Consider the following 16,140-nt stretch of genomic DNA (forward strand, 5'->3'; position numbering starts at 1 on the left):
CGTGGAAATAATATTTGCACCTCACTAGCTCGAAAAGGATTTCTTATTAGAAATTAGCGCGCAAAAGCGTCCACACTAGCGTGTAAAAGGTTTTTGAAAATTGAACTTGACGATGGACTGTGGTGCATCTAACTTTTATTTTCAATGAAAAAAAAAACATAATGACACGTTCAACTACGCGATTTGTCGTACATTATATATGTAATATAAATCCGTTTTATATATTTTATTCTTATTATTGTATTATTGTTGACATTAAATTGATAACGATAAATAATTTTGTTTATTAAAGCTAATATATAATAGTTCAACTGCTTTTCTTTTATCTACCATTTCGCACGCTATAGTAAGGTGAAAACTTGTGTGTTTCGCTCAGCAGCAAAGTTGTTTCGCGTCTCGTGGCTTGAAACCCTCGCTACGCTCAGGATTCTATTATTTAATCTTATTAGAATCCTTCGCTTGCTTGGGTGTCAAACAATAACTTTGCAGTCTTGCATAACAAATAGCTATTATTAATGTACTTTTTCAAGTCCCTCTAATGACGTCGTTTGTTTTGATTTCATGAGATTGCAAATATTTTATCAATCACGACACAATTTCATTAAATATCATTAAAAAAATCTATAAATATTTCTTAGCGAAATTATCATTTTTTAACTGCACGTAACGTTCATTATCTAATTGTTATCAATTTCGGTGAAGTGTCAGACGAACTATTAAATGTTAGATTAGGTTATGTCGCTGGTGTCTAGGTCTTATTCAGAGTGGCGGCGCGCGGCGCGCGGCGGGCGCGGGTGCGTGTAAATTAAATAAACATGGACGCTCGTTGAATTCACAGTGGCCGCGAGCGCCAGCGCCTGTGTCTGTGATTCAGGGACAGTGCTTGGTCTAGCGTCTGCTTACGATTTCAACGTGCGGATATACTAGCTCGTAGCCTTGTAGCACTTATACAAGGTTATTTGTAAAATACTAACAATCTCGCCGGACTATATTAATAGCATCATAAAGTATGAAGTTTGTTCAATTATTTTTTACTTATCAAATAAATATGTCAGTTTTTGTTGCTGACACTTCTTAGATCTGATTTGGTAGTGAGGTAGTTTTTTATCAGACTTACTTACGCTAGCGCTTTCCTTTGTTACCGCATAGCGATCTATTTAAATATTTTAATTTTTATGTAAAAGTAAAATCTGAAGTATTATTAAAAGTCATGTAACAAAAATTGTTGTTTTAGTAATTTACGAATAATCCTGTACATGGAAGTGTATTATAATTATTATTCAGTTTTGAATATCTATGAATGTAAAAAAATATAAGTCTTAACTATAGTAATCTCAGTACAGAGTATAAAAAAACCGACGTCTTGGAATTACATCTATTAGTCGAGTTTTCTTGAAATCGGTTACCGGAAAGTGCGCGAAACCGGACTCATGCCCAAGTTTGCCACCCTTGGATGTGGAATGTTTTCTTCAAATTTAAATGAAACCATTGCTGAGGTACACTCTTTCCAACAAAAAGAATCATCAAAACCGGTTTTCAAATCTCGCGTAACATACACACAAAAAAAATTTCATCGAATTCAGACCCTCCTCTTTATTGAATCGGTTAAAAATAAGTATTACTGCAACATTATCGTACTTGTTAAACGAAAAATTCTAATGTAAATGACAAAATTACGATTTGTAATAAGTACGGATCAACGTACATTAATGTGCTCGCGTCCTACTTTGGGCACGTGCAAAATTTATAAATTAAAGTTTTCAGTACAATAAAATTTCTCCGTGACATGTTCTTGCATCATCTCACTGCCACACTTGACATATTCCGACACTGGACGAGACAAGTAGCACGTGCATAACAAATAAACAAAAATACGGAAAGTATAAGATATCAATAATATATTATTATTTACAAAGCATTGAGCAAACTAAATAAGGTAGTAAAGAATAAAAAGGATTAAAATACAAATAAAAGAGTAACATTAAGTGCCGCGCCCAGAAGCCTGGCTACGTCAGAGGAATTAACTGCCAGTCTTAATTTTTTTAATACTTTTATTTTTAAAGCAAACTTGTAATTTATTTTCCTAGAGAATTTCCAAGCCAGGGGTATACCAAGGGACACGCAGTGCAGACTGACATCCAGTATTCTACCTGTAAATGATATTCAATTCACACCGTTAGTACAAGTTGTACCATGCAACACTTATATTTGTACATAAAGCAAAAAATGTGATTTCTACTTGTGTTACATATATGCCAATTTGTTATACATTTACACTTTTAATACGACATTGTAAAGCCTGTTTCAATTCATTTTAAACAAAAAGTAAACAAATCTGTATAGTTAGAATTCTAGAGCAATCACTCAATAAATCGAATAAGTAACACTTTCACGTATATTTCGAAGATTTCGACTAGATATCTTATCACTTTTTCCAACAATATTCATTTGAATAGCATCACAAAATCGTATTTGAAAAATGGTAGTCCTAAATTGAGGTTGCTTAGTGCTACACTAAAAAAAACATTTAGTTCATTCAATTAAAGTTTTTGTAATCGACTAGTAAATCGAAAATTTCAATCACAAACGAACGAGTATCTAGGTGTAAGGATTTGAAGGAGGATTTAAAATTAAGATTTCGGAAATTTTAAATATATGCTTTTATAGGTTATGTATTTTCATTATTTTAATGTAAAGAAAACTGCTAGTATGACTCAATTGAACAAATCGATTCATTCAATTAATTAATCGATTTGTAGTTGGCATTACAATTAGCCATCACTAAACCGTCTATGGTCGGGTCTGAGTGACTTTTTTTGTTTACTTTTTGTTTAAAATGGATTGAAAAGAAGTATAGTAACTTCCTAGACCCGTTCGTTTTTTTATTAAGAGTCACCGGAGGAAAACCAGGAAAAACTGTTTTATTAGTATAGTAGTATTTACTATTAAATAACGGTCTTACAAAAAATACGATATACGTGTGGATATTGTCTAAATAATGTGCTAATTGGTTACACGATGGGATGTACTTCACCCGATTATATACAATCCTGAAAACTGGCTAAAATAAAAAACGGTAATTAAAAGTCTTGAACAAATTATTTAACAATAAAATATCTAACTTAGCACAAAATATTTATGTGGAGATATTTCTCTTTTAATGTACAACAGAGAACCTGCTAAATTTTGGTTTTCAACTGAAGCCCTGTAGTTATTAAATACACATATACCTAGCCCAAAAATTTAAAATTGCCCAGCGGTTTAATGACGTGCAGCGCCGCCCGCTACCCCGCCAGTCGCCATCAGGTGCTTCTTAACGTCGGATGTGTGGCAAATTTTCTCCTCTTGTTCTTATTTTATTCATATTAATTTTCAGCGCGCGGAATACGGGACGCGACGGGCGGTCCCCTACACATCACCTCCCAAAATGTAGGCTCGCGTTGAAATACTACGCCTTAAGTCGCCTGCTAATCGATAGGCCACTCAGAATTTTTAAATCGCAAAAAACCCAGGGGCATTGCCACTGTGCCCGTCATCTTGAGACAAAAACTTTACTAGTCCTATCCATAAGAGAGAGTGTGCGATGGGATTGCATAATTTGATTCCGCCTTCCCCATCATCGGGGGACTAGACGTGGGCTGGGATTCCACTCCTATGTTGTGGATATTCCTAGGATTTACAAGGCGAGCGGCTAGGGTGTGTAGTGGAATTCCCTGCCCTCGGACTTGTTCCCCGAACGCTATAACTCGGACCTTTTTCAGGCGTGAGTGAATAGACATTAATTAGGTGTGCATGCCACATCGCAGACTTCAACGTCATTTTCCACCAGGTGAGATGGAGGTCAAATGCGTACTTGTTAAAAAAATATGCCTATAGCTTCACCAGCATCCTTACCTTTCAATACCGGAACGTATTAATGCTCACATTACAGCTTCGCGGTAGAAATAAGTAAGGTGGCAGTACTTCCCTGGATGAACTCTTTCATAAGGACCTCTAACGCTACTTAAATGTTCGGTATGAGGAACGATCACTATTATTTCTTGCTCATTCTTCTCAGGGGAATCTGCCTTACGAATGAGCAGCAGAGTTATAATTTTTTTTAGTAAAAATGTAAGTGCGCATTTGACCTCCATCTCCCCTCATGCAAAGTGACGATGAGGTCGATGATAGAGCATATAAACCTAAACAATGCCTATTCACTCTCGCCTTGAAAAGGTTCAAGTTATAACGTTCAGGGAACAGTCTGGAGGAAGTCTACAGGCATAGCCGTTCGCCATATAAATATGTAAACGTAACGCTTCGTGCGAATCTTTGAAATATCCTCAACATAGGGATGGAACCCAAGCCTACATCTAGTCCCCCGGTGATGGAAAGGGGAAGGATAAGCAGCCAAATTTACGGCGGTGTTCAAGGCTTCGCAGCGTCACCTCCACTAGTTCCGAGTCACATATATAAGTCTCTTGGCACGGTTGTCAATTGAAGCCAAGGTGGATGTAGCAGAGCCATCCCAAAGGAGCTCCATCCACGATCAACCAATATTACGACTTGGCCAGAGTGTTTAACCAATATTACGACTTCAACTGTAATTAACTTACCTATGAAATAAAGACGATTTGAGTTTGAGTTTTAGGTAGCTCAAACAAATTAAAAAAGAATACAAATAAGTTTTTATAACACAGAATATTACTTGTTACTTACGCCATTGTGTTCGGCAGTTAATGTGCAAACATGCGGAGAAGAACAAGGGCTAGGCGAGATTGTCTTGCAGTTCTTCGTTCGGTATTCTTCAACATTCACTGGATTCTTCGTCCATTCGATCACTTCTTTTTCATTGACCTGTGCAATATTTTTTTTCTAATTCCGATATTGTTCAATTTATCATATTGATTTCTTATCTTTTTATTTGTCTAGACTTACCATAAAGACGTCGTCTAGCTTTGTGATCGTATCAATGAAACGGTTTAGAGCCCTGAGTACAGCAGGGTGAATAGAAAGATACCACTCGTGGATGTAGAAACCGAACGGAGCGCGAGTACCGTCATACTGCCTTTCAAAGTTTTCAAGAATGAATTCATACCACGCATCTTCGTCATCATGATTTGGGCTGTAGAAACAAAAGAAAGTGATTAGCTACAATAAAAATACCGAACATTTAATGTTTGAGACGCTATTTGTGTAGAAAAAACCATAGGCATACTACATAAAGATAAAAAATCAATATCCAATAATATGTAACTTACATTTAAAAATCGTCACAGAATGGAATTTTACTATAAATTTTTAAGAATACTCGCGCGTGGAGAGTGAATAAAAGAGAAAATTGGTATCAGTATTTTCAATCCTGTATTAAAAATCTCAATCTGCGGTGTCAAAAATCCCAAACAACAACAACTCACAGAAATAAAATTACGAATAACCTAAGCACTAAAAAGTACTTACGTGAAAACGCAAGCGTCAACAAAGGAGCAAGGGAACCCCTCTAAATCTGCCCAACTAATCAAAGGGGTCACCCAAACTCCAGGGATGGAGGCTGTTGGGCAAGGACCAATAGGACAATCCTGAGTAGAGGCGTAGTCCAAAGTGTAAGGCCATAAACCGGGATTCCGGTAAGTTACCGTAGGCCGCGAAGAATCGTATAGAAGATCATAGTCTTTAATTACTTGGTAGAAAGGGTTGCCTGAAGTTTGCAGGAAAGGCGCACGTACACCTTAAAGATATAATGAAACGTTATTAAAAGGCAAAAATACAGGATATATATTGCCATTGTCGTTTCAGAACCTCGTATTCACGTAGCCGTTTATTTTCTTTAATCTCCCACTTGTAATGAAAATAATTGCACTTACCTTTAATTTCACTGATGGGAATGTTGCTGAAGTAAGACAGTTGTTCTTTTTGCTCTCCAATTTCTTTCGCGATGTCTTCATAAGAGGCTCTTGCCCAATAAGTTTGATTCGACCTATGAGTGATTGAGTGAAGGGCTATCTCAAAACCATGGTTGTACAAATCATTGACCAATTGGTAGTTGGTATATTCATGGCTGACAAAGAAAGTGGTACCGATTGGGCAACCGTTAGCGTTTTTGCGATCGTAAATTAGTTTTTTATATGTTTCTATGTTGTTTATAGTGACTGCGTCGTCAAATGTTAATGTTACAAACTGTGGAACAAAATGGATAGATTAAAAAATTGTAAGGATAGTTTGTAACGCAACAAGATTGAAAACTGTGTGCTCTTGGATGGGATTATAACTCAAAGACTCAGAGTCGATATTTTATTTAAAGCTCTAATTAATAATAATTTTAACTTTAATTTATCATTAACAATAAACAATTTAAGACAATTCAACCGTTCTGTACTGGAAACAGTGCATTATAATAATAATGACAAACTTGTGAAATGTAAATAAAAATATATGAAAGAAATAATTAATAATAACGATGATGATGATGATGAGATGGTGAAAGTATTGATTATTGTGGAAGAAATCATCGATATCGGGACAGCAAATGATAGACAGTGAGAACGCGTGAATTGCGAATTTAGCTTTTGGCATCAAGCTCAACAAATGAATGAACAAACCTGAGGCGTATCTTTTGGAGCTAATCCCAAAGAGTTACTAGTACTTGAGCATTGACACTCAGGAATACTGCATGAAGCGGCTCTGCAGGGTTGAGCTGATGGAAGCGTATCTTCACCATTCGCTACTACCGCTGCCACAGCCAGAAGCGTTAAACACAGCAACGACGACCTCATCTTTATTGGCTCTAGGTCTGACTAGGCATCGATTTGTTTGTTTCTTGTTTTATATCGTTTTGCCGAAGTATTAATGATTAGGTTTGTACTGAAATCGATTTAATCTGCTTGACGCTGTAGATTACAAATCTACAACGAAAATCTGTAATGGTGTCACCGTACGGGCAGTGCGCAGGCCAAGTTATGCTGCTATTACAAACTTTTGCACGTTTGAACGGTATTGTAGAGAACATGTAGAAAATTAAGAAATTTTAATACATAGGAGTTGTTGAGTTATGAATATTTTTATTTTGTTTAAACGAGAAACTTTGTTATTTTATTTATTAAAGTATTTATTGTACAGGACAACACAAATCACATTTAGTAAAACGGAAAACACTAGTTACTACTTATTTCTATAAGAAATTTCTTCCTGCAGACCAAAATACAGGACACAATAATTACAATAACGGGTTTACGTGCACAACAAAACAAAATTAAATTATGTAATAAAATAATAAAACAATAGCAGTAATATTAAATTACTACAGACTATTGGATAAATACATATTTCATATTGTCGTCTTACTTTCTCAAACTCGTATCTTAAAGCACAAAGTTACTGACATGCAAAAAATGGATTGCATATACAAATTATGCAGACTGATTTTACATCACATTTCTTCATATCACACTGGCTTTTACCTATTCTTAAAGTAACGTATCCAAATTAACACCTTTGATAAGAAATATAAAATAAATATAAAGTTTTACCTGTCCAGTCGGATCGAAGTTCGGATTTTTTCTTAGTATCCGATCTTTAAATTAATAATTATAACAAACTATAATGGAATAATTTTACAAAAATGTTTGAATATTACGGTAGTCAAACATCAGCATTCAATAAAAAACACATAAAAAAATTACAAATAGAATATTTATTTATTCAATAAACGAAATAAGAAAATAAGGTACAGTTTGTGTCTAATTAAAGAAATATATTATACGCAATGATTTATTTAAATATTCAGGATTACATAATAATATGCCTAAATATTTGTACCCATAATCAAAGTTTGTATAATATATATGAAAATACTTGAAGAAGCTGTAAATATCTTTTTAAAGGTTGAGTTAGGCAACCTTAATATTGTATGTAGATTTGGATAACAAATTTTCATGTTTTTGATGACGTAATTTTCACACAACAGGCATTATTTCAATGAAAATCTAAAAAGTTCGGGTAAGTTAAATCTTGTAAGTTAAGGTAAGCTACATCTTTAAAGTTCATGCCCCCAAAGGATTTCCATACCAGGGGTAACTTGTTGGACAGAGATCGGTACAAATTTTCATCCAGTACTCATTCTAAAACAAACATCCAATGTTAATGTTTTTATAAATACCTACTGTCTAACTAGGGAACGTACACAAAACTACAATAGCGGAACTATAGTATAACCGAACTAGTACATACTCCATTGTGTTCAGCCGCCAAAGGTCCACATTGAGTCGCTGTACAATCAATCGGAGCAAAAGGTTCTTGGCATGGCTTCTCTCTGTACTCATTGAGCGGTAATGGATTTTTTACCCATTTAATTACTTCGTATGAATTTACCTGCGAACGGGAATATTAAATTTGTTTCCATTATTTATCTTTTCATTTACAAAACATTGCAATGTAACTACAAATAAAATTCCTCGAAACTAACCTATTTTAACAATGAGCAAAATTACAGTATCATACTGGTATTCAATGCTTTGGTATGTAATTTAGAAAATCTGACTACCATACCTATTAACGCTCATGCTGTAAAAAAACTTCCTCTTGACATAATAAATATTTAGATTGTTAAATATTTAAGATTGCTTACTTACAACAAAATCTAAACTTGACAACATTTTGCAAGAGTTATATTAGTTTCAAAACTGGACCACCACAGGAGACCTTAATTTGAATATAAACTTGGGAATTTAGTATGTCTGGCCCTTGAAATATTTAGGAAAATGTGTTACAAACTGAATATTGCAGTGAACTACTTTGTCCGAAAACTCATTTTTTGTAAGTAGCGGAGATAAATAACAAATCATTTTGGTTGTCATCCATTTTGGATTCGACATATTGGAAATTTCAATCTGGTAGAAACTGACTCAGGTCTTTGACAAATATTGCTTTTGCTTACTGAGCCATACACGATTGATTCTTTCAGCATACAATTCATGTCATCTAGCGTTTTGGTCAGAGAACTAAATATCATATGTATAACAACACTCCTACTTAATTTCGCCCCTTTTCTTCTGTTAATTATTTGTTTTCTGATTGTTCACTTATTTGTTTAAGCTCCATGACTTAACTCGATGCCAAATTTTAAGTCAACTGGAAGTGTTTCAAGTTTTGATCACAATTTTTATCATTGTATTATAAATTACATGTGTGCAAGCTACTGATATGTATACTTTAGTTTACCTATTATAACAATTTCACTATTTCTTTTGAAAGTATGCCGATTTAATAGTGAATAATAGTTAATAATAGTATGCCGACAAGATATTGAAAGACGTACAGAATTAAAAAAGATAAACTAAGAGAAAAGAAAGGAGAAAAAAAAGATTTTTGTATTTAACATTGATTCATTAAAATGGTCTTATATTAATTTTGTTTCCCAAAAACATTTAGATTTAGAACATTTAAAGTCATTTAAGTAACACTTAGAATGATGTCCTGAAATGTAAACCAGTTTAAGATAAAAAAGGTAACTTAGAAGCAATACTTACTTGGAAAACATCATGTAAGTTGTTGATCAAGTCTAAAAATCTTGTAAAGGCTCTTTTTATGGCCGGAAATGAGTTGACATACGATTCTTGGATGTAAATGTTGAATGGTGCTCGGTTCCCCAGATAGTGTCTCTCAAAGTTTGAAAGCATGAATCCATACCAACTATCTTCATCATCTTGGTCTGGACTATAAGAAAAACGAACCGCTTAATGGTCAGAGTCTATGTAAGCGATTGCTTGTGATTATATCTCATCAACGCCATTCTAACTATTTGTTAAATTAAGCGCCATTACTCAAAGGAATTGCGATGTTGTCAATAAGATGATACACCAAAAGTAATTAGTGCCATGTACGGGCTTCAATCACGGACTTCTGTAATCTGGGACTTCATATTACAATATCCGAAAAAATTACGAGGTTTCAAATAAATAAATGTTCGTAAAATGAAGATTTGCAATATTGATAATATTAGCAATATCTATACATTTTAAGATCGCCATTCTTACTTCCTTTCCTGTGTAGTAAATGCAAGAGATTAAGTAGAAACATATTTCACAATCAATGAGTTCAGATTTCACAAAAAAGCCGGAATCCTATGTCGTACCTACTATAACAAGCATCAACAACAGTGCAAGGTGATCCAGTCAAGTCCCTCCAAGAAATCAAAGGCAGTACCCAAGCACCAGGTAGACACGCAGTAGGACAAGGGGGATTGATGCATTCTTGAATCGACGCGAAATCCAACGTATAAGGCCAAAGACCTGGACCAGTGAATGCATTCGTTTGCCATGTATTGTCGTATAAGTCTAAATCGAGGGCTAGTTCAAAGCTTGCATTGCCACCCATCTGTAGGAATGGGATTCTCATACCTGAAATTTAAGTACAAATTTGAGTTGGGGAAATAAGTTGTCTAAAAGCTAACTTTACATCAAAGAAAAGAGATATACGAATATATATACATAAATGCACAAGCATGATTTAGTACGGGCTATCTAATTGGACAATTTATCAATTATTTCAGGAAATTTGACGTCAGAAACTAAATTACGTTGTTGAATTACATTAACTGACGTTAGAAATAGATAAACGCGGAATATTACTCAAAATTGAGTTATAAATGCTATACAAAATTAATGTGATTATAAATGTTTCTTATATATCTATAAATGTAGTTAAATGACAAAATTAAGATTAAAATTTGTTTTGAATTTTTATTATTACATACCTTTGATAGCACTTCGAGACACGTTAGCGAAAGCAGTCATTTGAAAAATTTGTTCAGCAAATTCTTTATAATATATATCATACGTTGCTTCTGCCCAATAAGATTGAGGTATAGATTTCGTGATTGAATGCAAAGCGATTTCGAATCCTTGATTATGAAGTTCGTTGACGAGCTGGTAATTGTTATTCTCGTGGGTAACGAAGAAGGTAGCTCCTGCATTACAGCCGTTACTGTTTCTTCTTCCATACAATACTTGTCGATAAGTACCAATGTTGACAATGTTGATGGCATCCGAAAAACTGACGATGACGAACTGATAAATAATGATACATTCCATTTTATTAACAACACTGGACTTTATAGATTTTGAAACCTTCCGAAAACGAATTTTACTGTTTTTGGTACTTTAAATACCCTGACAATTTGGTTTAAACATAGTCATTTGGTTTTCTTCAACATTATTTTCTAAATCGACGAAACAGATTCTAAAGTGAGATAGAGCAGGCAGTTGGTAAGAGCCGGCCCAAGGCGAACTTACCAGGATCAAATTGAGGACCTCCTAAAGAAAGGCCAGGTCAAAAGTACCCTTTACAAAAACATGTATGAAAGTACTGATGCGTGTTGATGACGCGAAAGATTTTTATATGACCACCACAGAGGTCGCTTGCATATTGATTTTGACGATGTAACCATCTCCACCTTCGATACCTGGTCAATGTAGAAAAACTTACTTTTCTATATTGTTTCGGGTCTGGGTATTTCTGGTACCGGCTTTGTTTCCGATTTTCATTAGACAAGTACTTTACTTACTTACTTTGGGGCCAGAGTAGAAGTATGTGATGTTGTCAAATATTAAAAAAAAAGATGGGTGTCAAGACCGTAGCAAGTGCAAGGTTAGGCTCTGTCTACCTCGATGGAAAAAGGGCGTGAAGTATAATGTATTTATTTTCTCAATTTTAATGCGAATTCCTTCATAAAACCATTCTGTTTATTTAATTTCTAGAGTGTTTGGTGAAGTTCGATGTTCGGTCTACATGTGTCACCATTCTTTGAGATTCCAGCTTTGATAGAATTCCTAAATTGAACTAATAATGCTGACTAGTTCCGTAAGTCTATACTACAAAACATACATTTTGCTGTGTTGAGTCAACCCGTAAACAAGGAGCGTATAACCGTTCTGAGATACAGGGAAAATAAAAAATAACATATCGAAACTTGTAATTAGTGATAATCACTTAAAAGTTTTGAATATCGAGTTCGTTGGTTTTTGCGATTGTTAATCATGGAAATGACATGCATGTTTATTTTAAAAACTTATAATTACACAAAATGAAACTATTTTTTCGGACATAAATCGCGTATTATTTGTTTTTGTTTAACATGATGTTTGAAAAAACAAATATATACTATTTACATTCGAAAAAATGGTTTCATTTCCGACGTGTAACAATCGTGAAAACCCAAGAACTTGATATCTAGCAGCTTGCTTTCGGGCGGTGATCGACTCAACCCCTATTGACGATCTGTTACATCTTTGGTTAGTAGTATTGTTAGTACTAGTTGAACGAAATATTTTTTTTTTAAATTTGGATAAATTCAGGCTCTTTAAGCTATTAAAAAAGTTTGGGTATGAAACTAGTTTTTTTCGGAACTAAATCGCATATATTTGTTTTTCCAAACAAATCAACGTTTCGGACATTTACTCCAGTCCCATTACTGACAGTTGGCTCTGATAATCCGAAAAAAAAAATTCCATTACCATGGGTAACATTCGCAAGAACCAAGCTAATTCCAGGTTTCTTACCACGATGCGATTCTTTTTTATTTTCCCAATATTTCAGAACGGTTACACGCTCTTTGGTCACGGGTTAAGTTAAGCCGTCAGCATGTCCATCTGTGACCATGGATCGTGGAACCGTTATGTCAAAAAAATAAAAAAGAACTCATATTTTATCGTGCTAAGGAACCTGTAATTAGTGACAATAAATTTAGTGAATAAGCCTTAAAATGTATGTTAAAAACTTCTGTTATTTTTATCATTTTAATATGCATACAGTTTACTTTACCTGTGGCGTGTCTCTAGGAGCTAAATTACCGGGAATATTAGTCGAAGAGCATCTACAATTCGGTGGCTTGCAGAAACTTTCCACACATTCTTCAGCTAGAGGTAATTCTCTAGAACGAGCCGTAGACATGACCAATAAAATTATAAACCGCTTCATTTCAGTTTCTTACTTCACTTCTTATATAATTAAAACAATTATAGAACATTATTTTATGCCTTGATTGTTAATATACTAGGAATAAATATATCACGACACATTTTTGTTGAGCGAGTAAAATAAAGTAACTGTGAAAGTTATTGTGAAGTGAAACATTGTTTGATACAGTAAACATGTTGTATAAACAATTGGGATGATTGTACAAATACGTGTATGTTTTTCATCATATTACCTGTTTGACTGTTTACATACCTGAGACGTGATTATAAATCAGAGTGTCGCAAAAAGTTGTGTCTGAGTGGCACCGCTACTTTGGACAAGCGTGTCGCTTACCACCAGGCGCACGACTTGTTTTCATTAAATTATTAATATTTAACTTGCTTTGTACATTAGATATTAAAGAATTTTGTAAGTTAATTCTATTTAAAAACGAATATTAGTTATTTGTTATGCAAGGTTGCAAAGTTGTTATTTGACGATGCTTGAAATTGAAACCTGAGCAAGCGATGTAAGCTAAGACTGAACGAGCGAAGCGGGAGGATTTCAAAGCATGAGACGTAAAACAACTTTGCTGTCGAGCGAAACACATAATTTTTCATCACAGCGAGGGAAACGGTAGATGAAAGATAAACAATTGAACTATAAAACATCAATTAAATTTTTATTGAATTGATATTCAATTATTTTTTGTGAAATTACTCCACTAGTTTGTTATAATTATTAATACAAAGATCGAACACTCAGAAAAAACACTCAGAAAAAATTCCTTCGATCCGGTCGGATTCGAACCGACGTCTTCTTGCATACCGTGCCAGACGCTATACCAATTAAGCCACGGAACGAACCAACGGACCCCACGAATTTTTCTATGTGCTTGCGTCGTGTCTTTGTACTTGGTTTTTCAACGACTTTTTAGTCGTAGCGCCATCTATGAGAAATGCAAACGGTATGCAAGAAGACATCGGTTCGAATCCGACCGGATCGAAGGAATTTTTTCTGAGTGTTCGATCTTTGTATTAATAATTATAACAAAATAGTGGAGTAATTTCACAAAAAATAATTGAATATGAATTCAATAAAAATTTAATTAATACTGTGAATACCGACATCTCTCGCCAGGACTGGTAGCTGTAAAGGTACTAACTGGGTGATAAATCTGTCAAAGATTTCTCATAGATGGCGCTACGACTAAAAAGTCGTTGAAAAACCAAGTACAAAGACACGACGCAAGCACATAGAAAAATTCGTGAGGTCCGTTGGTTCGTTCCGTAGCTTAGTTGGTATAGCGTCTGGCACGGTATGCAAGAAGACGTCGGTTCGAATCCGACCGGATCGAAGGAATATTTTCTGAGTGTTTTTTCTGAGTGTTCGATCTTTGTATTAATAATTATAAAACATCAGATTTTTTTTAATCAGAAGAAAAAGTTTACCTTCCGATGCGTTCTGAATTTGCATCTCATCAATTTTTGTTCTTACTTGTACTTATAATTTTGTGTGATTAACTGATTGTTGAAATTATTTTAGTTCTTCGACAAATCAAAATAATTTAATAAGCACAATTAGTTATCGTTGTCAATTTAATGTTAACAATAAAAAGAAAAAAATATGCCAACGGATTTATATTACATAAATAAGTAATGTACGACAAATCGCGTAGTTGAACGTGTCATTATCTTTTTTTCATCAAAAGAAAAAGTTAGATGCACCACCATTGACCTACTGCATCACAGTCCATCGTCAAGTTCGAATTTCAAAAACTTTTTCCACGCAGATTTCTAATGAGAAAGTAAGCCTTTCCGAGCTAGTGAGGTGAAAATGTCTTTTCCCTTGAGAATAGCCGAGAGATTCTTATTGTAATGAAATTGCAAACCATTGTACTTTTATTTGCATTGTTTTGGTTTGAGACTATAGAGCTCCTTGATCTCTCAATTTGATGTTCTTCTTTATTAGCCGCCTTCTAAAACGGGAGGAGGTTGTCAATTCGACTGCATTTTTTGTATGTGTGTATGTTACGCAATTACTCCGACATTTTTTGAACCGATTTCAATGATTTTTCTCTTGTCAGAAAGAGGGTACCTCAGTAGTGGTCGCAGTGAAATTAAACAAAAATATCCACCTGTAATGGTAGCGAATTATGGTTTCAGTAATTTTGAAGTAAATTTTTTGTACTCAATTTTGGTGACAATTTTTATTTTTTAATTACTCGACTATATCATCGCGAAATATTAAATAATATTTCAGGTTACCACACTCGTATATTAAATAATACTTCATGATGATATTCTATAAATATTTAAATAAAAAGAAATTGTCACGAAAATTGAGTACAAAAAACTTACCTGAAATTTACCCATTTATTGGATTTTGACAACTTACTGCGTAAACTTGGCCAATATTATGTAATTCCACAAAATTTTGAGATCTGTTTCTTTTTATAAAAAAATATTTGTTCACTATACGCCATTCTTATTATTCCCATAGCCTTTCAACTTTGAACCGCGAGGAGTGGAGGAGACCACACAGACAATAACTTGGCATAATTGTGATGATGATATAGACAAAAACTTTTACTGAACCGGTTAAATGCAATGCCGTACCGTGACGTTATGTGGTGACCTTTAGGTGTTAAATTTGTTTTAAATTGATATTCAATTATTTTCTTCGAGAAATCTATGAAAGTATTTCGTGACCCAGTTAGGTAACTTTACAGTTACCGGCTCTGGCTAGAGATGTCGCTATTAATTGTAATTAAATTTGTATTGAATTGATATTTACTATAATAACTGGGTGACGAAATATTTTCATAGATGGCGCTACGGCTAAAAAGTCGTTGAAAACCACGTACAAAGATCCGACAAACAAGCACAAAAATAGACAAATTCGTAAAGTCCGTTGGTTCGTTCCGCGGCTTAGTTGGCATAGCGTCTGGCATGGTTTACTAGATGTCGTCGGATCGAAGGAATTTTTTCTAAAGTGTTCGACCTTTGTATTAATAATCATAACAAACCTTTTGGTATTGTTGAGGTAGGCTTCTATTTTAAAAAGGCATTGATTTGAATACTTTATGTGTTATTTAAAAATTTGATTAATTTGAATGGCAAAAGATAAGACGAGGCAAGATAAGACGAACTATTTCCGATACGATCGGAAAGAGAATTTGGAGCAATTATTACACTGATTAATTTGTTA

At 34.3% G+C, this 16,140-nt stretch overlaps 2 protein-coding genes across 2 annotated transcripts; both read right to left on the bottom strand.

The window, feature by feature from the left end:
• Positions 1–1,923: 1,923 nt before the first annotated feature.
• LOC113227406 lies at positions 1,924–6,773 on the bottom strand. The gene is made up of 6 exons (XM_026460313.1): positions 6,579–6,773; positions 5,844–6,156; positions 5,440–5,707; positions 4,918–5,104; positions 4,699–4,836; positions 1,924–2,150 (listed from the first exon to the last, which is right to left on the bottom strand). The coding sequence occupies exons 1-6, from the start codon at positions 6,750–6,752 to the stop codon at positions 2,076–2,078; spliced, it is 1,155 nt and encodes a 384-aa protein (XP_026316098.1). The 5' UTR covers positions 6,753–6,773; the 3' UTR covers positions 1,924–2,075.
• Positions 6,774–7,968: 1,195 nt separating this feature from the next.
• LOC113227467 lies at positions 7,969–12,951 on the bottom strand. Its single transcript, XM_026460405.1, has 6 exons — positions 12,796–12,951; positions 10,730–11,042; positions 10,109–10,373; positions 9,504–9,690; positions 8,206–8,346; positions 7,969–8,096 (listed from the first exon to the last, which is right to left on the bottom strand). Exons 1-6 carry the CDS (start codon positions 12,949–12,951, stop codon positions 8,019–8,021), a joined length of 1,140 nt encoding a protein of 379 aa, XP_026316190.1. The 3' UTR covers positions 7,969–8,018.
• Positions 12,952–16,140: the final 3,189 nt, after the last annotated feature.

This window comes from Hyposmocoma kahamanoa, unplaced genomic scaffold, assembly GCF_003589595.1.
Source record: "Hyposmocoma kahamanoa isolate Upper Pololo Valley unplaced genomic scaffold, ASM358959v1 210, whole genome shotgun sequence".
NCBI classification, from domain to species: Eukaryota; Metazoa; Arthropoda; class Insecta; order Lepidoptera; family Cosmopterigidae; genus Hyposmocoma; species Hyposmocoma kahamanoa.